Below are 22,977 nucleotides of genomic sequence, written 5' to 3'. Positions count from 1 at the left end.
TAGGTCTGGAAGTTCCGTGTGGCCTCCCTCGCGAGGGTGTCTGAGCCACTCCTCGGTGTCATTAGGAGATGGCCTGGCCCTCCCAGTCGCCCACTGCTGCTCACGGCACCCAAAAGCATGCTTCTTCCCACATCCCCTGGACGCTCCTCTGTCCCTGTTGATTAGCGTCACTCCCTGAAGCTCTCCCCTCTCCTGCACCGGGGGCTTCTCCTGTGTCTCCTGCACTCACCTCCCCGACCCCCGGCACTTACTGGACTTGGCCCATTGACTGCTAGCCTCTTTCTGAGTGACATCCCAGCCCGTGATCTACCCTGTTCTCCCCAGGTCCTCTCAGGTGCCCCTCCCAGAGGAACATGTGGACCCCAGTACCCCCTCCCCAGCCCTAGGTGCCGGCTGTCACTCGCCACTGTGAATATACCCAATTGTAAGTGTGAATTGTACACGTGAAGATGGTGACTCTTACGGTCTAAGAATTCTCTCTCAAATACAGAACAACCCCCCCCCCCCCCCGCCCCATGCCTGTTTACCGGCACCTCCAGCTACATTTGGTTGTTTGAAATAAAACTGCCGGTTCTGCCTCTTTCCTTCTCCTGAAACCTCTAAAAACCCTTCCCACCTTTATATTCTGTTAAGGGTGCCTCTGTCCTCCTGGCTACTCCCACCCCCGCCTGTCGCACTGCACACCGACACGTGGCCATCGGGTTGATTCTCCTGCTCCGTGTTTATGTCCGAGGTCTCCTGCCCTTTCGTTCCCCTGCGGCACCCACATTCAGGCCCCAGTTCCGCTCATCGCCTCCCCTGGGGGCTCTAAGTGGTCTTCCGTCTGTACCACCCTCCCTTGTCCCCACCCTCGCCCTCTCACCCTGCGCTGCCTGGTCAGGGTTCCAGAAATACTCTCCTGACAGCGTCATCCCTCTGCTCCCAGACAGAACAAAAGCCAGCTTCCTTAGCTTCGCTCCAGCAGTAGTTCCTAAAATAATTTTAAGTGGTACGCAGTTGAACTTTACTCATTTTAATAGTTATCTTAGAAATGCCGTAGTACTATGGCAGTTGAGAAAGTTCAACATGGAGTTACCATGTGAACCAGCAAGTCCACTCCTCAGTGTATGCCCGGGAGAGCTGAGGGCATACGTCCGTGCGAACACTTGGACACAGATGTTCATAGCAACACTATTCATAATAGCCAAAAAAGGGGGGAAAACAACCCAGACGTCCTCCAGTGAAGTAGATAAATATAATGTATATCCATACAGTGGAAAATTATTCATCCATAAAAAGGAATGAAGTACTGATAATGTAATGCAACACGGATGAGCCTTTAAAGTATGTTAGCCGAAAGAACAAGACACAAAAGGCCAGAGGTTGGATGATTTCCGTTCATATGAAACATCTGGAATGGGCAGATCCCTAGAGACAGAACGTCTTAGAGGCCAGGGGAAGGGGGGCATGGGTAGTGACTGCTAACAGGTACAGGGTTCCTTCCGGGGGTGATGACCATGTTCTGGAATCAGCGGTGATGGTAGTTCAGCACCGTGAATATACCCAATTGTAAGTGTGAACTGGATGCTTGAAGCTGGTGACTCTTAGGCTCCGTGAGTTCTCTCTCAAAAGTGAAACAAAAAGGCCCCCCCTTCCAAAATGCCAGAGCAGTGATCCCTGATTTCATTATATTAAAGTGGGTATTTGAGTTTAAAAGTAAATGGATTTAAAGAAAAATAGTAAACGTATAAGGGTAATTCAATGAGACAGTTCCTAAGACGGTGCCTGCCACACAGTAAGTGCTCTGTGTTAGCCACTGTTATTATTATTATTACTATTATTATGATTGGGGGGATATGGCAAAATCTTGAAAGTGAATAACCACATTTGGCAAGTCCAGACCGCCCCCAGCCAATTCTGCACCCACACAGCCCGCTCTCTCCGTGCTCTGCCTAAACAGCCTTCTCCCCCCATACACTTGCTCACGCCTCTCATTCTTTAGCAGCACTGCCTCAGATGCGCCTGACGTATCCTGTAGCCGGCCCTGATCTTCTTGTTGGAGCATCCAGTTTGTAATCTGCCTTTGCTCTACCCCGAGCTCAGACCAGAAGGCATGTCTTGTGCTTCTCTAACAACACCCCGCCCCCCGCCCCCAGGCCTGTGGACATTGTTCTTTACACACTGAGTGTGTGAAGAGTACTTGTTGAACCTGGTATCAACTCAACCATTAATATGTCTGCTCTGTAACAATAAAATGATGTTATGAGTTAGGGCAGCACAAATATTTTTTTTTTTTAAGATTTTATTTATTTATTCACGAGAGACAGAGAGAGACAGGGAGAGAGAGAATGGCAGAGGGAGAAGCAGGCTCCCAAGGAGCAGGGAGCCTGATGCGGGACTTGATCCCAGGACCCTGGGATCATGACCTGAGCCGAAGGCAGACGCTTAACCATCTGAGCCACCCAGGCGCCCAGCACAAATATTTTTTAAGATGTGCAGAGAACTTTTGCACACCCTGTAAATGAGCTGAGCTGTTCTACTCTCAGGAACATACCCTGGAACAGCTGGGTCCCAGGAGACACAGGCCCAGGCCAGACTCCAGACGTATTCATGATGGCAACAACTTGGAAATAGTTTGGATGTCCATTGACGGGAAAGTGAGTGGGTAAATTGTTAAATACGAACATGAAATGGGTAGACCGCAGCTCACCATTACGGAGCAATGTGGATGAGTCTTAGAAACGCAGTATTGAATGACAAAAGCAAGTTGTGGAAGACTGTATGTTACTTGATTTTATAGCACTTGTGGTAAAATGATCTACTTTTGTAAAAAGCAAGGAGGAACCCAGAACCCAAGCTGTGTGCCTGGGGCAGAGGAAGTAGGGAGGGGAAGGACCCCTCTGGGTGGGCATTGCGGTCATGTTCTAGGCCTTGAGGAGAATGTGGGGGTCACAGGGGCTCCTTTGGTTTGTGCCTCACATGTGGTTTGCACTTGATTCTTTTATGTGCATCCAATAGTACATAATAAAAATTGAAGCAAACAAAAGGAACAGCAAGAAGACATTAGGGCTGGCTCATGCCTTTTCTGGGGCAGTCTCTGACATTTAAGAGTTAGAAGGAACATTTCCTCCTAATATATCCAGTCAGTATTGCAGAGTAAATAAAACACTGGGAATGTCTCCAGCAGAGGAGAGGGGAGGGAAATAATATTTTTATTCTGTACCAAAAAAGGAAGTTTACCTTTCAGCATTGTGACCCTGTCTTTTCTGAGTGGTATTTCAGATAGCGACGGCAATTTCAAAGGAATAATGCAGACTTCTTAGGTTGTTCAAGTTGATGTGACTCATTTAGTAGGAGACATGATTATAGCCAAAGAGACATCATTTCTTAAGGATGTGAGTTCTAAAGAATACATTTTCAAATTTGAATTTTATTTATTTTTTATTATCTTTTAAGTAGGCTCCATGTCCAGCGGGGAGCCCAACTCGGGGCTTGAACTCACAACCCTGAGATCAAGATCAGAGCTGAGACCAAGAGTCAAACTCAGCTGACGGAGCCACCCAGGTGCCCGCCCCTAAAAACATAGTTTTGGAGTTTCTGCGGTATTTCCTGGCTGATTTCATTGTATCGCCGGCCTGTAGAACCTTAACACGTTTCCAGGGGAAGCTTTCTTTGAAGAGCATTAAAATCCCTATCCTGGGCTGGCCGTGCTGGTAGGAGCTGGGAAGGCCAGGGTCTGATCCTGGTACAGTGTTGAACTGCTCTGGGCCTCGCTGAGTCCCGAGGCCCTTCCAGCGCCGGCATCTTCACCTCAGCTTGCTTGGCCCGGTGAGCTGGCTAGGGAGAGGACCTCCAGCTGAACGGGGTGTGTGTGGGGGCAGATAGGAAAAGAGTGGCTTCTCCACCATCTTCTGGCTTCTTCCGCACGTAGGCAAGGGGTGTCTTGCTAGACTTGCGGCTTCAGCAGGGACAAATTCATCGCTGTCATGACTGGGCGCTGGATGGGTGTGAAGCCAGAAGGAATCCCAGAATGGGACCAGATGCCAGAGGTCTGGGCTCAAATCCTGGTCCTAACCCCTGCCAGCAGTGTAGCTTGGGCCAGTTCCCGAGCCTCTCTGTGCCTCAGCTTCCCCCTCTGTAGAATGAGGGTGATGATAATTGCTCCCTTTAGGACCGTTAGGAAGATTTCATGAGGACACGTTTGGTCTTAGAACATGCGCGGCATATGGTCAGGCCTCAGTATTTGCTGGCTTCTCTTAAAGAGCCTCTTCTCTTTTCTGTTACTATTTTTTTTTTTTAAGATTTTATTTATTTATTTGAGAGAGAGAGAATGAGAGAGAAAGCACATGGGGGCGGGGAGGGTCAGAGGGAGAAGCAGACTCCCTGCAGGGAGCCCGATGCGGGACTCGATCCCGGGACTCCAGGATCATGACCTGAGCCGAAGGCAGTCGCTCAACCGACTGAGCCACCCAGGCGCCCCTTCTGTTGCTATCCTAAGGCTGTTCTAGGGCAATTACTAGTATCAAAGAATGAGCCCATCTGAGACCTTTCTTGGAAATGCCAGCTGCAGAGGGAGACAGTTGGAATGGTGATCGTGTTTAACGGCGTGTCTGTGTGGTCAGGAAAGAGGTGCCTGGACCTGCCACCCTGGCCGACCAGAGCCAGCCAGCCCATTTTCAACCCCTGGAGGCTTCTGCGGGCTTTCCTCTCCTGCTTTGGAGGTTCTCTTTGAGTTGGCCTCAGGGACAGACCAGGTAACGTCCTCACAGACGTCCTCCCCTTGGTGGTACCGGGGAGAGGAAGCAGATATTTTGGACGCCGATGATTTGCCAGTGTCTCCTTAGGCAGCCGCTTGCTGCCGCCGATGGGTGTAGACGTAGAGGCTGAGGAGAGCTCATCGATCTGCCTCAGGTCTTGCAGCCGGGAAAGGAAGGATGCAGATCCATATGGTCGGAATTCAGAAATCCCTGTTTTAGCCCTCGCATACTGTCCGGGGCTGGCCGGCTTGGCTCCTGAGCCCAGGCTGTCGGGGGGCATCGAGTGGTGTCTGCTCTGCAGCTCGCATGCAGCCCTGTGGGGTCCGGGCTCAGGCGACTCTCCGCTCTCGTGAGGTGAGCACCCACGAAGCTCCAGGCACGGCAAGTCCCTGTCCTCGGGCAGTTTATCGGTGGGCAGTGAGTAAAGTGGAGGAGAGCAGCTGTTTTGAACTCCTGTGATAGCACAAAGGGAAATGGGAACTGGGAGAATGGCCCCTGGGGTGTTAACTCCGGTGGTCTTGGAATAGACGCGATCAGGGATAATTTTTAAAATGTTCTTATTGGTTGCCCCTGGGCTGAGCCAGCGCTCACTGTGTGCCAGGCTCTGTTCCAGGCACAGAGGAGAGCGAGGTGAAGATAGGCGGGACCCTGCTCTCAACAAGGGTCAGGGGGGCACCAGGGCATAAGCAGGTGCACAAGCAAGAAAATGCCCAGTAGAGAGCGGGGCTCTGCTGAGAATCGAGGCTGGTGACGAGACAGGGCGGCTGGCAGTTCCGGGCAGGCGATGTTGAAAGTGGGCTCTGAGTGAGAAAGAAGAGGGTCCGGCACGTGGTGGCACGAAAGAGTTAACATCTCGTCCTACCCCCAGAGGAGCCCGGGCCCAACTTTAGGATAATTTGGCTTCTCCCTTTTCTCCTTTTGCTGAGGTGAGCCTGTCCTCTGGTCTCGGAGGCTCTGGCCTGACCCCCTGGCTGCTTGGGGTGGGGATGGGGCCCTGCGCGCAGCCTTGAGGGTCCGCGCACATCCGATGTCTGCGGAAGTAAGCCCCCAGCTGTCCACAGAAATCTGCCGCGTTCCTTCACAGCCGTGGCCAGGAGAGTCCCATACGACCTCCCGACAGCCCGACAGCCATCCGTGGGAGGGCAGAGGTGAGCAAACCAGTCGTTTTCCTCCATGGGTTTGCTTTTGTACTTAAAAGGGTGGAAATACCCGTTCCGTCCCGCACGGCTCCTCTTCGCAAGCGTCTTGAGCTCCTCTTGAGAGAAGTGTTAGGTCACCGCTGTGCCTGAAACCAAGTCTGTGGGGTCCTGGCTGAGGGGACTCCTAGCTCACCCTCGCTTTGCTTCCACTCTCTCGCTGGCTCCTGAGGAGATGGCGACAGCCCAGGACTTACTGCCACCACAGTGACCGGCCAGGGCTAAATTAAGCCCCAAATCATGGGAATTCTAAATTTTCCCATGCAGCTCTGCATTTTTTTCAAATGTCTCAAGCTGGAAAATTGTACTGATCAAAGTGTGTGATCCATAGCTGGGCCTGCCCTATGGTGTGGATAGCCGTCAGAAGCCCCCTTTCTGCGGTTCCCAGTCCCTGGGTGGCATTGCTGTCTGTTATTAGTGGGTATTTCTAGTAGCAGAGTCACAGCGTGTTAGCAATAGGGACTCTCTAGCCCAGGGGTCACATACAAGCTGCCTTCCTGGAAGGAGGGAAGGGTTCTGAGGGCGGCGTTTCACACTTCCAAAGGCCCAAGGGAAGCCCTATTGTTTTGCCCACCATTGAGCCCCCCCTAGACCAAGAGAAACATCTGCCACTAGGCTTGTGGCCAGAATTCTAGCCCTGCAGTCGGTGACCTTTGGCTGGGGCTGGCCAGAAGCTTGGGCTCCCCGTGACACCACGGAGTTGGCAGGGGATTGAGCCATTTGTCAGAAAGAGGGTCTTGGGAATTGAAGGGTTTGGGGAGAGCATCTGGTCTGCCCCATCATTTTAGAAGCAGGGAACCTGGTCACTGGCTTGCTTGGTGCCTCAGAGTGGTCACAGCTCTGGACTTAGGTCCCTGGTTTCCTGTCTCCTGGTTCTGTGTGTCTACAACACCACATTGTTTGCTTTTTGGCTTGATTTTTTAAGAACGCTGTCCATGATTGGTCATTTGCAAAACTACTTTGAAGACTAGAAGAGAGGTGGGGAGCAATGAAGAATTCTTTTTTCCTTTATGGCATGTGTATGCATCACCATGGTCCAACTGTCAAGGTGTTTGATCCTTCACCCTGCAAGAGAGGCACAGCCCGACACACCCTGTCCCTAAATCAGAGAGTGAAACTTAAGTGGCTGTGTTCAGATGGAGAGTGCAGGCGGAATGAGCAGAACAGGTCTCCTGACCCTGGTTCACGTAATGTATATGTATGTTTGTGTATTTATACCTATATATTTATATTTTTATTTCTTTCTTTCTTTATTTTTAAGATTTTATTTATTTATTCATGAGACACACACAGAGAGAGAGAGAGAGAGGGAGGGAGGCAGAGGGAGAAGCAGGGTCCCAGGGAGCAGGGAGCCCGATATGGGGCTCGATCCCATGACCCCGAGATCATGACCTGAGCCAAAACCAAGAGTCAGATGCTCAACCGACTGAGCCATGCAGGCGCCCCCGCCTGGTTCACATGATCTTTAAAAATGACCACATTTCAACACCTGTGTAATCTGTACCCACAGGCTGCTCTTCTCCGAGAGTCCATGCTCGGGGCACATTGGTAAAGAAAGATGAAATTCCTCGTGTGTGTATTCAGTACTTCTGCTTTTGGAAAAATTAACACAAGAACACGTAAAGTCACAGGAGGCTGACTTGTTCCAGGGACTGTCGGATCCTGGCAGAGGGTGCCCAGGAGGCTCTTTGTGGGAGGCCCTCCTGCCTCATGGGTGGCTGGCAGTGCCCAGCATGGGGGCGGGAGTCCTTCACCTCCTCCTGGTGGTAGGTTAACTGACCGCCGGCCCCCCCCCCCCCCCCCGGGGCTCTTCCTCCCCTAGAAGGGAGCGAGGAAAAGTGCAAGGGGCAGTTTAATTTGACCTGCTTTGTCATCTGGAAGTCAAGTCTAAAATGTTTTCCCTCCCAAATCCTTTGAATGCAACAGGCTTTGTTTTTTTTAAGTCCCACTTTTTGGATGGTGATGTAAAATTTAATTTCTCCATTCAGTTAGTGAAGAGAACATTCCTTTTTTTTTTTTTTTTTTTTTGGCTGAATCTCACCATTTTTCTGGTGAAGGTAAAGGGTGTTTTTTTGTTTTGTTTTTTCCTTTTCACTTCTCCCCTCTGCATGAGTGGTGGTTATTAGGCTCTGGGTTACTGCTAGCTTGGCTGATGCAGACTCATAATAGTCCTTTCTCTTTAGTCTGAAATGATTACTGTGGAGAAGAATGTGGCACTGTCCATATTGTCCTAACTGGACCGTTGTCTTCTGGGAAGCCGGCTCAGTTTGGTCATGTGAGCTGTGGTCTCATCCACCCCGACTAAGCCTCCTTGTAATGGTCATGGTACCCTTTTCCCCAGTAGGAAGGTGGAGATGTTTCCTCACTCATGGATTGCACACAGAGGAGGATGAAAGCCAACTAATCAAGGCTTGCAAAGTGTTGCACAAACTTACTACTGTTTATGTGTGTCATACGGTGACACCTGGGCACTCGCTCCAGGATACTTGGAGGTCACTATAGGAGCTTGGTCAGAGTGTCACATCCCCTCAGCGCTGCCCCCCAGGTGCCGTGTTGTCGGGAGTTCTGAGCAGTCTCCCCAGGAGCTTCTGGTAGGTGACCAGCAGTGGGCCACGCTGGCACGACACTGCAGGAGAGGCGGCCGTACCTACCTGTTCGCGTGGCTCTCCCTGTCATCTGCCCAGAGAAAAATGAAGTGCATATGAAGTCATGGAAGGCCTCGAGGCACAGAGAGTGTGAGCTGTCATCTGGGGTGATGATTTTCTCATCAGTGCACTCAGTGATACTTACTGATCTTGACTGGATTGTCACAGGCAGTATTGGTTGACCTGTGACTGGTTTTGGGGAGTAGGGAGAGACGATTGTTGCTATGGCCTCATAGCTGGTCTTGACCCCTGATGAGGGTCCCCAATCCCTGAAAAGCCACTGCCAAAACCTCCTTAGGGATGTGGCGGAGACCACAGTGGACAGGGTGAGTATCCTGCCTCCGTGTCACCGAAGCGCAGCGGCTGAGGGACCTACGGGCTTTGAGCAGGGACCCACCTGGGCTGCCCTGAAGCTGGAGAGAGCCTCCTCTTCCTGTCATGATTGGGAACTCTAGATTCGGAAGGAATTTCCCCACCCAATTCCAGAAACCCCTGGAGCACATTTTGATAGAATTCTTCTTGCCTCCAAGGGCCCCACTCTGGCCTTGGAAGTTTTTGTTTGTTTAGTTTTGCTCTGTTGGCTGTTTCATTCAGCCTATTTCCAGTCTCCAGTGTCTTTTGAAATCTGCTTGGGTTTTCAAACTTGCCAGAAATTTTCTTCCCTGGCTTGCCCCTTGCAAATATGATGATCCAGCTCTCCCTCTGTGGTCACCGTCGTAAGCCTCACTGAAAAAGTGATGGCCGGACATTGGCCATCTGCATTGCCAATGCCGTCTGCATTTTGAGGAGTGACGAGCCTCCCTGGGAAGGACGCAGCTCCTCGGTCAGCCTGAGGTGACAGGCTGGGTGTGACCCAGGAGAGTCTGGTTGGTATCCCTGCCCTTCTACCTGAGGCCCACTTGGAGGCCCAGGGCAGGCACCCTTGCAGTACATCTGGTGTTGGGCTGCTCTCAGGCTCCTTGCACAGCCCACGGTGCTGTAGGGGACAGATGACCACGTTGGCACCTGCTGCTGAGATGTGCAGAAATGGCTTCCGGCGCAAGCGGACCCAGAGGTTCCAGCCATGTTGACTCACTCCTTCGCCTTCCCTTTGCTCTTTGCTTTCTATGGCGTTGCCTTTAGACTTAGGGAAACCCTGGCCCTGTGGTGGCTTTTGGCAGCCCAGGCTGGACTGTCCGCCCGCCCCTGATCTAGCCACCATGGCTGGGGGCCTGCGGTACTCTGGTGGAGCCTGGGCTGGGCCTGCACCTGGCCACCTTCCCCCCCGATGGAAGACCAAGGATCTTTCTGAGACAAGGGGATATGGATGTTGCAAAGGCAGAGACAGCAGATTCTGTTTCCAGGACAGAAACAAAATTTCTTTGGCTTAAAGAACCTTTTCTAGTACTGGGGCCTGACTGTAGAAAAATGAGTGTTTCCTTCTATACCGAAGAGACTGTGGCTTTTGATGCGGAGTCTCCAGAGCTTCCAAGGGCTTTTGGGAGGCCTGATAGAAATGTGCATTGCCCATGGTGAGACTTCCCCAGGCCAGCCGAAATGTTCAGTTTCTTTGCCGTTTCTTGGCTTTATCAACTCAGTGAGGTTACTGGTGGTTATCACGTGCATCAGAAGCCTTGATTCTTAATAAAATGAATGATTAATACAGTTCCAGAACACGCTCTTCAGGGCTGGGGCTGGAGTGGGAAGGTGAGGTGGGGGGCCCCTGGGCATCCCATTCCAGGGGAATCATGGATGTCCTATGGCTTCTGTGCAGAAGAATGTGTTTGCTTTGAATAGAATCCCAACTTATCTCTATTCAGAAAATATTTAAAGTTGTAACAGAATCGTACAAACTTAATCGCTTATAATGAAATGGTTCTAAGTAATTCCTGATGATAGAATTCAATTTTTAATTTTTTAATTTTTTAAATTTCTTACTAGAGCGAGCACAGGTCGGGGTGGTGGTGGAGAGAGAGAGAATCTTAAGCGGGCTCCACACCCAGTGCAGAGCCTGGTGTGGGGCTCAATCCCACGACCCTGAAATCATGACCTGAGCTAAAATCCAGAGTTGGACGCTTAACCGACTGAACCACCCAGGCGTCCCTAGAACTCCCATTTCTGAAGGCATTTCTAGTTAGTAATGTTCTGATGGCATTTGTCCCAAGTTGTTGGTATGTAATTTATGAAAATGAGCCCCCCCTTTCTTTTTTGCTGTCTTGGTCTTAAACCTTAAACGAAGTTTATTTTTCCCTCCCGTTTTGGCGTCCCCCGCCACTCCCCTTCCTTCCACCGTCCCCATATCTGAGTGGAAGCTCCTTAATAAAAGACTGGGTGTTTGGGAGCTGACCACAACTTCCCCGGCTTGAGTGAAGAGCGCAGGACGTAACACGGGATCCTGTGCTGGTTAGTTCAGGCTCCCCAAGCTGGAAAGGGAAGAAAACTGGCAGATTGAGAGGGAAAGTCCGGAAGGCGGAGTATGCACACCATTGAGAAAAGCAAGACCAAAACAAAACTTAGGTTCTGGAAATAGCACAGGGTGGCTACTTGAGGATGGAGTGTGTTCAGGCCTGGCTTTTGGGAGGGAGTGCCCGACAGATGTTTGCTGGGGGTGGAGATGTTTAGGTGTTGACAGCCCAATCCTGACGCTCAGGGGGAGAAGTTTTAAAACGGGAAGAGCAAGGTCTGAGGTCCACAGGGACAAGTGCGACGGAGCCACCCACATCCCTGTCTTCAGTTGGAGCCGCCTGGGGGAGCCTCGTGCGCACGCAGCCGGGGCTGTGGTCCTGTGGTCCTGCCGCCCACTCACGTGTCGCCAGCTTCTCTCATGGACGGAATTGGAGGTGTCCGTCTCCACGGTCTCCGGTGAGGTGCATCACCCGGTTGGCCTTGCACGTGGTTTCATGGAGGCGCCTTTGGTGTCCTTTCTCCTATTGGGAATTTCCTCTCCCACGATCTCCCCATTCTCCCTGTGTGCCCATTCTGAAAGCCACTCTCATCTATAGCTTTAAGAAAATGGCAGGTAGCCATTCAAATTATATAGGCTTTATATATTTTTCTGACTGTAAGGAGCGTTTGGTTACCTTTTTCCTTCTTCTTAAGGCCTAAATATTTCAGAGAGACTACTGACAGATGTCTTTGCAAGTTGAGCCTGTTAGAGAAATCTCCTGCCTAGGTCTCCAGCCCCGGTTTCTCAGTTGTTTGGAGTTTTCCCCAGCCTCTGTCTGGCAGGGCAGAGGGCACTCTGGCGCTTGATCAGATGAATTGGTGCCTTTTCTTTGCCACCAAAGGCCTAGGAGGCTTGGTGGATGCCCTGGCTGGGCCTCATGGCCTCTCCCTGACCTCTCCTGAGGAGCACACTGGGTTCCCAGGTGGCTGGACTAGAAGAAGGGCAACAGAGCCTGGAGCATTGTTTCTCCCTCAGGAAATTGTTCTGGTTTTTTGTTTTTGTTTTTGTTTTCATTATATTTCTCACCCTTTGAGGTCTTTGTACCAGGAGGACCATTTGCTGTCATGCTTAGTCAGAGCTGCTTCCTGACCTGGAGGAGGGTGGCTGAGGACCTCTTCAGCGGTGGACCCCAGCTCCTCCTGCTTCTCGGAGGGTGGGACGGTCGTATCTGCCGTGCACCAGATGGAGTGACAAATGGAAGTGCCCGGGGATCCCTAGCACATCGGAGGGCCCCTAGGCATTAAGTACACCTGAATTTGATGAGCACTTGCACTTTAAGCTGGGCGATGCTCATTAAAAATCAAAGTGTTCTTTTTTGCTTTTTGAGGCCCACCCCATCTCTGCCAGCAGTGAATGTTGCTGTGAATGAAAAACCGAACTAAATCAAATGTGCAGGTCACCGTGAAAATTTTTATCCCTGGTCCTTTGACAGGCTTTAGAGGATTTATGAGAGCTGGCCAGATCCGTGGAGAGGCAGAATGTGCCTGCCTTCTGCCGAAGCCCCGTTCTGTGGCTTCAGATGGAGACGGAATTCTTGGCATATTTGAGGCTGGAGTGAAGGCCTTCTTAGCCGTAGCAGATGTATCGATTGTCACCAGGATGAAATTTTATGGGCTCTTATTTGTATGGTCGTATGTGATAAGTGATCATTGCGTTTCCTGTGGCTCTTCCCCCCCACCCCCAGCCCCAACAACTTAGGTTTACTTATTTTTTGATGTTCCTGTTGCCTGTCCGAGGCTTTAGATGAGGAAGGAGGGGGTCATCCATTGTTTCTCTGGCAGAAGCAGCCCAGCAGCTTGGTGGAACGTGAGGGCCACTGCAGGAGGAGGGAGGAGGTGCCACCCCCCCAGCACCCCCCACAGGGCTGCTTTGGAGGAGGTGACCTTAGTCAGCTTGACCTCATGACTTGAAGTCCTCGGGCTCCTCGTCTCTACCTTCCCTGGAGGGTTTTCATGAGCATTAAGTGAGGTAGAGCCTGGCCCAAGGCTGCCTTGGCTCCTCCAACAGCCGGAAGAGCCCAGAATGAGCCCAGCAGGTGGGAGTGGGGGATGGGCAAGGGGAGGGCGCTTGCTTTGTGTCCAGACTCTGTCTTGGGCAATCTCTGAGTCTTCTGGACCTCCATTTCCTCATTTTATAGATGAGGAATAATCTACATTACCACTTCCTCCCACCCCTCAGGTCTTCTCAGTTTGGAAGACATACTGGGAGTGATTTCTGGCAGAAACTCCTTCCCATGCCTGCCTTTGCAGCCTCCAACAGCCAGCGGAGTTGGTTGTTCGGGCTTTGCGTCTTCAGATCCTCTGGGCTCCCCTCCGTCCCCTCCCAGCCTGTGGCCTTCCTGGGGCCAGGGACGCTGTTTTTAATCTGTTTCGTAAATTTAGTCAACAGCATTTATATCCACGCCAGGCATGGTGTTGGGTGCTGGGTGGTCATTGGTGAACAAGACCCAAACCTGTGGACCAAAGCCGATTGTCAGAGATGTGGACCTCACTCTAGCTCAGTAAATGTTTCTTCTCTGGAGAGAGGGGATGTGGGTTTGTGGTGGAGGGCTAGGTGGACCCGTTAATGGGTAACCCTGGACCTCAATTTTTCCCCTCTGTGAAATGAGGGGAGTGGGCTAGACCAGATTATTTCTAAGTTGTATTAGCTCAGGCCAGGTGCTGGCAAGTTTGAAAGCCCAGTGGAGGGCCTGGGCTGTGCTCTGCAAGAGTAGTTGGAAACTGGGTGCCTGGGTGGCTCAGTTGGTTGAGCAACTGCCTTCGGCTCAGGTCATGATCCTGGAGTCCCGGGATCGAGTCCCGCATTGGGCTCCCTGCTCAGCGGGGGGTCTGCTTCTCCCTCTGACCCTCTCTCCCTCTCACGCTCTCTGTCTTTCATTCTCTCTCTTGCAAATAAATAAAATCTTTAAAAAAAAAAAAAGAGTAGTTGGAAACCTATAAAAAATCAGGAGAAAAGTGCTCACAGAAAACGTCCTGGGCAAGTATAGAAGCACAGTGGACCAAAGCCAGATGTCAAATGATTTTTAAAGACATAGTTAGGCATTTTAGGGGTGCCCGGCTGGCTCAGTCTGAAGAGTATGTGACTCTTGATCTCAGGGTCATGAGTTCGAGCCCCACGTTGGGTGCAGAGATTACTTTAAGGGGGGGGGAGCATAGATAGGCATTTTTTTTGGGTAAGATATACCTGAAATGAGAGGCTTTCTTGCTCCCACAGAATTTAAAATTTGTCAGGACTGTCTGCCCCCAGTGTTACGATTCTTCTGTCGCTGGCTTTTGCCACGCGTGAAAATACAACCCACAGAAGAGCCGTGCCAGGAGAAGTGTTTTGAAAATTAGAGCAACAGTTTCAGTGTTTACTTCTTGTTTGCCAAAGGCTTAACCTCGAGTTTAGATTTTATTCACTATTACCTTGTGATACTGATCTTGTTGTAATTTTGGAAAAGACGATGGATCTCTTTCCTCCTAGGGAGGCTGGAGCGCGTCCACTCATCCCTGCCCCCCCGAACCCCCGCCAGACCTCGGTACCTGCCTTTTTACAGAAGGGGCTGAGCCGGAGCCTCCTGCGGTCTCGGAGGAGCTCATGGTACAGGGAGTGTGTTTCTTTCTCTCTCTAGGTCATGGCTTCTGGCTTCTCGGACCTGAGGCTCCAGCGGAGGAAATGACTGGCAGGGATCTTGCTCCACGCCTGTTACGGAGACTGAACCTTCGCAGGGCACGAACTTGCCCAGCACAGGAACATCTCTCTCTTTGAAGGGCTTTACAGTTGCCACAAAGACCGTAAAGATGGCGACTTCATCTATCAGACGGCAAATGAAAAATATTGTGAACAATTACTCGGAAGCTGAAATAAAAGTGCGGGAAGCCACCTCCAATGACCCGTGGGGCCCGTCCAGCTCCCTGATGACCGAGATCGCCGACCTGACCTACAACGTGGTGGCCTTCTCGGAGATCATGAGCATGGTTTGGAAACGCCTCAACGACCACGGCAAGAACTGGCGGCACGTGTACAAGGCGCTCACGCTGCTGGACTACCTCATCAAGACGGGCTCCGAGCGCGTGGCCCAGCAGTGCCGGGAGAACATCTTTGCCATCCAGACGCTGAAGGACTTCCAGTACATCGACCGAGACGGCAAGGACCAGGGCATCAACGTGCGTGAGAAGTCCAAGCAGCTGGTGGCCCTTCTCAAGGACGAGGAGCGGCTGAAGGCTGAGAGGGCCCAGGCTCTCAAAACCAAAGAGCGCATGGCCCAGGTCGCCACGGGCATGGGCAGCAACCAGATCACCTTTGGCCGCGGCTCCAGCCAGCCCAACCTCTCCACCAGCTACTCGGAGCAGGAGTACGGCAAGGCCGGGGGGTCGCCAGCTTCCTACCACGGCTGTGAGTAGTGGAAGCGCTCCCCACCCCTTGCCGGAGGGTGCTGGGTACAGACACGGCAGCGCTGGGTGGCGGGTAGGGTGGCACGTGCCCTTGGGCTAAGCGAGAGCTCGCATCTGCCCTCCATTCTCCGCTTTGGGCAGCCCGGATAACAGTGTCAGTGGTCTGCACCCATTTACGGTTAATGGTTGGAGGGGGGGCATTTGGTCCCTTGGCTGCTCTGGCTCAGGGGTCTCGACCTTCTGCTGCTCCAGGGTCCGATTCAGTACCCCTGGGCAGGGCTGGAGCCAAGTGATTGGCCTGCTGCGAAAAACAGTGGGGAGTTGACTGCGTTTGGTAGGTAGGAGGAAATGAACGCTCCTTCTTGATAACCTCGTGTCTTTAATTTCCTGTTAAATGTTGTTCCGATGACTGGGCTTCGGGTCTCCCCACCGGCTCAGGGTGTCCCTGTCCTTTCAGCATCACACGGGAGGGAGATGGGAGGTCTCTCTCTCTCAGTGAAAGAGGAAAAGGCCGAAACCTCTGCAGGTGCTAGTGTGAGTGAGGCCTCTTCTTTCAGCATGAGGACGAGAGCTCTTGGGGAGCTGCTTGCATGGCTGGGTCTGCGCTGGGTGGGGCCACTTGGTTTTCTCATTTTTTGCATGCGGGATTCCTGCGGTGTCCTTGCCCCTCATTCGCACGAGATTTCAGGGAAGAGAAGTGGAGTTCAGGGCCTGACGGAAGCTGGTCTTGGAGAGCCGTGTGGGCGTCCTGGGCATTCACTAAAAGTGGTCCGGGGAACGGGCGCCCCTCTGCTGTCCCAGTGTGGTGTCGAGACTGGTGGCCCTGGTCGCCTGGGGGGGGGGGTGGGGGACGCACACATTGTATCTTCTGGCTGAAAGAAACAGAAGTGCAGGCCCCCCACACCCCCTTTCTTTTTGGAATCTGTAACACCGTGTCAGCATAACAGCACATTTTTTTCTTTTTTAAGGAAGTTGTTTGTCACCCGACAGACTCCCCTTGGTCCTCGTTTAGTCAGTGGCTCTGTTACCAGGCTGCCTGCTAACGTTTCCTGCGTGCAGGCTTCAGTTAGACACCGTACCGCCACCAGCAGCATTTTGAGAAATGTGTCAACCGGGAGATTTGCGTACCCGAGTCAGACTTCCTGCCTCTAGGAATTCCAAATTCTTATCAAAGGCTTGAAGAGGTTAGCATTTTTCTCGTCCCGTTTCTAGTTACTGTTGTTCCCCTCTTCGTTTGAACTGCTCTGGTGAGGCGGAGGTTGTGACCTTTATGAAAACGCCCAGAATGGACTGTGACCTGCAGCTCTGCCTGGGCCAGGTTGCCCCCTCCCCTCCAAAATGAAGATTGCCCTGGAAAGAGTGCAGTTGTTTCTCCATCCCCCAAGAAGGGCCGCTGTGGGTGGAGTTGGTCTCAGGCCGCTTCTGTGGAAGTGGCTGGGTCTGTGCTGCCCAGCTATGGGCCCCTGCTCTGCTCTCCACACACCTCCTGCGGTCATTTTTGTCAAGAAGCCAGAGGATACAAAGCCAGAGCTGAAACAGCGTCCCATTCATCGAGAGCTCGTGGGACCGTCCGGGTGCCCGAGCCCAGGGGTCTGGATGGGGCCCCAGTCCCAGGTCCTGGCGGCTTTCTGCTGGGCTGACGGCTGCTGCCATGGTCCCAGCTTGCACAGCTTCCGGTTCTCTCAGCCCTTGAGCTTGAGCTGCATGTGCAGGGTCAGAACGTGGTCAGCAGGCTGTTGGCCCCTCTGCGTGCGTCGGGCTTCGGCCCCGGCCCGCACTCTGCCGCTCCCGGTCCCTCTAATGGCGTGTCTCTCTCTGTGTGTATGTGTGTGTGTGTCCCTGCCCGACAGCGCCCGAGGCCTCGCTGTGTCCCCAGCACCGCGCAGGGGCCCCGCTGGGTCAGAGCGAGGAGCTGCAGCCGCTGAGCCAGCGCCACCCCTTCCTGCCGCACCTGGGGCTGGCCTCCCGCCCAAATGGCGACTGGTCCCAGCCCTGCCTCACTTGTGACCGCGCAGCCCGAGGTGGGACGGCGGTTTGCTTTTCTCCTTCCTAGAAATGCGGGGCAGCTTGCTGGGGGTGTGCTTGTTGGGTCCAGTACAGCCAACTCTCTCTCTCCCTGTCTCCTCCTGGGCCTCTCGGTCCAGCCTCCCGCGGACCCAGGGCCCCTGTCTTGCTCTCTCCCTGGGCGCTCCCCTCTAACCATCCTGTGCCCCTTGCTAGAAGTTCTGCTGCCATCTGGGTAAGGCATGGGGTGACTGCCCATGCTTTCCCTGTGTCCCCACGCCCTGAAAAATTGGAGGGTGCTCTGCAGTCGGCCAGACCCAGGGGTGGTGGGGGCCAGACACCACTTGGCTTGTTGAGCCAGAAAGGTGCGGTTTAAATCTCACAACGCCAGGCAAAGCCGGGGGCCTCGGTGGACAGTCGCTGGAAGCCATCGTCCTTGATGCAGTGATCCATGCCTTGATGAGGACAACATGGGATTGTTCTTGCTTCTCAATTAACTTCTGTCCTTCCAGAAATCCCCATGACCGTGCTAAACAGAGGGTTAGCTGTACTGTCAGTTCTGGGTCAGTGTTTAAAGATAACCTAATTCAATGGGGAGCTAAAAGTGGGGCTTCTCTTTTCACTAATTAATCATGTATCCTGGTCAGAGTTTACAACTGTTGCAGGTTAAGCTGAAAACCGATTTTTGTCCTGTTGCCTACCGGAAAATGTTCTCAGGGTAGTCCAACCCCCAAGTGGGGCCCCGCTATAGAGAAGAAAGCCTTCTGTTCTCTTCTGCTCTTACGAGAAGGGGCACCAATGAGGAGCCTTTGTGTGACTTCCCCGATAAGGTAGCCGGCCTTTATTCAGCCCTGGAAACCGTTCCCTTTGATTCGTGCCTCATTAATATTACGGCTTGTTTGACTTGGGTGTGTGTGTGATCACTGTAGTTCGCTCTGGGATATTTGACTTCATGCTCCTATGTTCTCCTCCCCGTTTTATACGGGATTTTGTAAGGAGGACCAGCTTTGCACTTCAGAGAATGCAAACGGCCACAAGTGTGTTCTGAACGATCATCCAGAGGCCCTCGGGCTACACACCCTTTCTTCCACCAGATCTTTGGGGGCTGTTCTCGGCAGGTTCCCAGTGTTCCCCAGGACTCCGGGGTCCATTCAGTAACTAGGAAGGTCTGTTTTGAGTCTTGGGTTCACTGGCGTGCAGGTCGGCTTTCCTGGGCCCTCTGCATATTAACCTCAGGCCCATGGCCTGCGCCAGCTGCGCTGCCTGCCCCCTCCCTCCCACCGTGGCCAGGAAGGACCATGCCCTGTGCCCCCAGGCTGGTCTCAGCCCCTCTGGTTCTTTTCCACCTGGGTGCCTCCCCTGCACACACACATTTGGCAGGTGGCTCCAGGTGCATAGCTCTCGTGGCTGTCTCCTCCTTCGGCTCTGGTAGAAATGAAGGATCAAAATGAGTGGGTCTTTTTTGACAGTTTCTCATGTCCCAGAGGAGTTTTGGGCAGAGCCTTACATGGTGTCAACGTTCCATCCTTTGACTGTTTAGCGCATGCATCCCTCTCCATATCTCACACCCTGCCTGTCCTGGAGGCAGTTGGCGGAGGGGGGGCCAGGGCGGGGGAAGGGCCCTGGCCCGTGATGGCTTTCTGTTCTTCCTTAGCACTTAGAACCAAGTGTTCCGTGTAAGGTAAGTGCCAAACCGTACGCACGTCAGCAGATTTCCTTCGAACACGCTGGCTCAGAATGCGGCAGTGGGGCAGTCTGATGGACGCTGGCCGTTCCGGAAGTGGTCTCATGAGATGCAGGCCGAGATGCCGGGGAGACGTATCGGAGACGCACCCTTAGGACCCCAGACCCTGCAGGGAGGCCGGTGGGATATGCATACTCGGCGGGGCGGGGGAGGGGAGGCCGACCGTGGAGAAGGCCCCTTCCTGGGAGAGCAGGCACTGCGGGGAGGCTCCTCACGCCTTAGCTGCTGTTCTGACCCAGGGAAATCATGATGGTGTTTGAGGGGACCTTCCTGTCATGTACCGTTAGCCGTCTGATCTTCCCTGTGCCTCCTCCCCCGCCCTTACCTCTCACATACGTCTGTAGATCTGACCTTGGAAACCTCTCGAATTCTGTGCCTTCATCTCTAGTTCCGTGACCTCAGTTCAGTGTCCGCTTAGCCTCCCCCATTTGTGTCCACCTTCCACCCTGACGGATGATACACTGAGCCCGGGTCTTGGAGAGCTCCTCTGGATTCCAGGGATCTCCCAGGATCCAGTTCAGAGCCTTAGACACGGCCGACAACGCCCCTGATGGTCCTTGGCTGGCCTCCGTCAGCTTAGGTGTGCTGAGGTCCACCTGGAGGGCCGCTTCCAGGCTCTGTCCGTGAAGCCCGCCCCGGCTGCACTCTGGCTCCCGCGTTCCCTCGCGTTCCCTCGTTCACTCAACACGTGTGTGTTGAGACACACAGCACAGAGCCGTCTGCCCTACTCAGGAGAAGAGAGACAATAAACCTAAGACATGATCCAGCATGTTACAGGATGAGTGCTCTGGGAAACAGCAGACAAAAACCAAACAACCCAGTCGAGCCTGAGGAGTAGGGAGGGTGGTCTGCAATGTTAAGGAGGGTGTCAGGATAAGCCTCCTTGAGAAAGTGATGTTGGAGCCAAGGTCGAAGGGGAATGAGAAGTGCGCTGTGTGAAGGTTTGGAAGAGCATTCTAGGCAGAGGATGGGAGCAGCCGTGCAAGGGGCCTGAGGTGGAGTGTGTTCAGGGGTGCTTGCAGACCAGGAAGGCCGCCCAGGTGACTAGAGCTGCGTGAGGCAGAGTGGCAGGTGAGATCAAGGGCAGGGGTATGGCAAAGGGCGGGCCGGGCAGAGGTGGAGGGCGGCTTCTCAAACTGCCTCTGGCGGGGAGCAGCTCTTCAATTCCTGATGGGCTCAGACTGATACTTTTGTATCGGTGTTTGGATGTTGTAGCAGTGTCAGATTGCTCTCAAGGTTTCTAACTCCTTTCCCTCACTGCTTTCTCCTCCGGCTGTATATTGGGAGGGGAAACCTTACCCTCCTTACCCAGGTGGGCACTGGTGGGGCTGTGGAGGTCTGGGGAGGTCTTAAAGGAGAGCCAGCAGGCTTGCTGAGGACTGCTAGCTGAGCCGCTGGGAGATTGGTGGCTGTGAGTGGAGCAGGTTTAAGCAGAGGCGGGGTGATGTTCTGGACATGTCAGAGTGTCTACTGGACATGCAGGTGCATGGAGAAGGTCTGAGAAGTCTAGGACCTCGGGGAGAATTCTGGGCTGGAGAGGCCTTCACCTCTTTGGCCTCACCTGGTGTTCATGGTTCCTTCACATTCTTGTAATCCCTGGTGACCTGGCTGCCTACATGATTTTGGCAGGCATTTGGTGCTCAGGACCGCTGTGTGCAGGGGAATCTGTGGGGCCCAGGGAAGGCCTTTTGGGCTGAGAGGTTGGGGTTTGCCAGAGACCACACAGACAGGGCAGCTGGCTTGGGTGGAGTGGGGTATGAGCCACCTGCCCGTTACCCACCCCACCCCCCACCGCCCACTCCCGGCTCTGTCTGTGGGGCTGGTCATGACATTTCAGCAGGCTATGGAGAAATAGCAGAAGTTCTTGGGATGGTGGGAACCCACATGAAAGGCAGCATGGGGCGATTAGGAGAACCGTCCCTGTGAGTCCAGGCGGAGGCCTGAGTAGAAGGTTGCCACTGTCCTCTGACATGCGTGCTCCAGAGTGAGGGCTGGGCCTCCCCCTCCCCTCATCTCTCTCCTGGGCTGGCCTCTGTGGACGGAGGCTGGCAAGGGAAGGAAGGAGCGCCCAGTCCGTCAGCCCCCAGAGCCAGAGCCGTGCTTGCCCTGCTGCAGCATGAGCATGCCCTGTGTTGTTCGGCGCCTTGGATTGCTGGGTGGGAGGCCAGATGTCAGCATTCCCGGTCTTAGAAAAAGAAAAGAAAAAGGAACAAGGAAGACAGAGAATAGAAATGCTCGTTGCCCTCATTCCCTCACATGAATCGGAACCGAGCTGACGTCCCAGAACCAGAGTGGGCAGTGGTGTGCTTTGTCTCAGGTGGCTGATGCCACCTGCGACCCGGTGTTGGGCTGTCCTGATGGATCCGCTGTCTCGGTGACACCTTTGGCCCTTTGGCCAGTGCAGAGCAGCTACCTGCGGTGTGGCTCAGCCCTGCTCCCGGGAGTGTGTCTGTGCCTCCTACAGGCCAGCCCTTCTTTTGGCCTGGGCGCCCCTCACGCAAGGCTGCACCCCCTCACCCGCTGTGGACAGTGATTCACCGAGTGATTACTAGAGATTACGAGCGTTTCATGTGTTTGTGCTGCTTCACTCTAGAGAGGATTGCAGTTGGCATCCAAAACACATGCAATACCGGAGGATTAAGTAGATACAAGGAACTGGGGCAAAAGGAAAATAAAGGTGAGAAAGTAGAAGGCCAGAGTCACGCATTAGGGCCGGAGATGGATCCAAATCTGGCTTTGAATTTCTCAGCCAGCAGCACCAAAGAGAACAATTGCTCTTGAGCGGCTGGGCAAGAGTCTAGGATCCAGATGAGGTGCAGGGAGGCCAGGCGCTCCCGGTGCAGGGGGAGGAGCGGGCCCAAGAGCAGCCTGCGCGGGCCTTCACGGGGAGCCCTCGGTCCTGACGGCGTCCTGAGCCCCACTCTGATGGCCTGGCCTCAGTCCAGGGGAACCTCATGTTCTCTCGGAGCTGGGGGATGGCACAGCTTTCTCACTCGCTCCACAGCGCCCAGCCATTCCTAAGCCCATCAGGGAGAGTCTGAAAGCTGCCGTGTGCATTGTTCCACATGCATGTTTGGGGAAGAGCCCGGAGGTGCAGGCCTTCCCGGAACTCTCCAGGGAAGCTGGTTCTCCATTGCAGGGAACCTCAGGGGGAAACCGGAGTCACTGCAGCCCCAGCCCTGGCAGCCAGACAATGGGAGTGCAGCTGGAGCATGTAAACACCTGTACGCGCACAAGAGGACATTTTAACATGGATTAGGCAGCCGAGAAAGGGAGGCCTATGTAGGTCTTTTTTTGTTTGTTTGTTTGTTTATTTAATTATTTATTTGACAGAGAGATAGCGACAGCAGAAACACAAGCACGGGGGAGTGGGAGAGGGAGAAGCAGGCTTCCCTCTGAGCAGGGAGCCCGATGCGGGGCTCGGTCCCAGGACCCTGGGATCATGACCTGAGCCGAAGGCAGACGCTTAACGACTGAGCCACCCAGGGGCCCCTGTAGGTCTGTTTTTGAAAACTCGAGGATATGGGGATATATAATAACAATATATTATTGTTAAAAAAAAAAAAATCAAAGCCAGCCAGCCTGTCCTTCCCAGGGTGTGGACTCGGAAGGAGCCTGGGTCAGCTGAGGCCTCTCCTGAGTGTGGGAGCCCGACGTGCAGGGCTGAGTGACACTGCCCAGGAACGGGGTGGCGGGACACGCCCAGGGCTGAGAGGTGGTTGCTGGCTGACAGCCAGGTGATGATTGCCCAGTTCCAGGAAAGGCCAGGGACAGCCACCCGGTGAAGAATGTTCCCAGCCCTCAGGGGCCTCTCACCTCGTGGCAGATTGTTTTTCAGGTGGGATGGACTA

General features: G+C 53.4%; 1 protein-coding gene across 5 annotated transcripts in view; it reads left to right on the top strand.

Annotated features, from left to right (window-relative positions):
- The window catches only part of EPN2 (epsin 2), an 80,365-nt gene that overhangs the window by 19,153 nt on the left and 38,235 nt on the right, over positions 1-22,977 (top strand). For 3 of the 5 annotated variants that reach the window (XM_035724536.1, XM_035724535.1, XM_035724534.1), the window contains exon 2: positions 14,616-15,379. In XM_035724536.1, the coding sequence (XP_035580429.1) occupies positions 14,785-15,379 (595 nt within the window). In that variant the 5' untranslated portion in view covers positions 14,616-14,784. Of the gene's footprint in view, positions 1-14,615; positions 15,380-17,228; positions 17,400-22,977 lie in introns of all 5 variants that reach the window. The other 2 variants (XM_035724533.1, XM_035724532.1) reach the window with 1 other exon arrangement.

Source organism: Zalophus californianus, chromosome 16 (assembly GCF_009762305.2).
Source record: "Zalophus californianus isolate mZalCal1 chromosome 16, mZalCal1.pri.v2, whole genome shotgun sequence".
Lineage (NCBI taxonomy): Eukaryota > Metazoa > Chordata > Mammalia > Carnivora > Otariidae > Zalophus > Zalophus californianus.
This window is presented reverse-complemented; position numbering and strand designations above follow the sequence as displayed.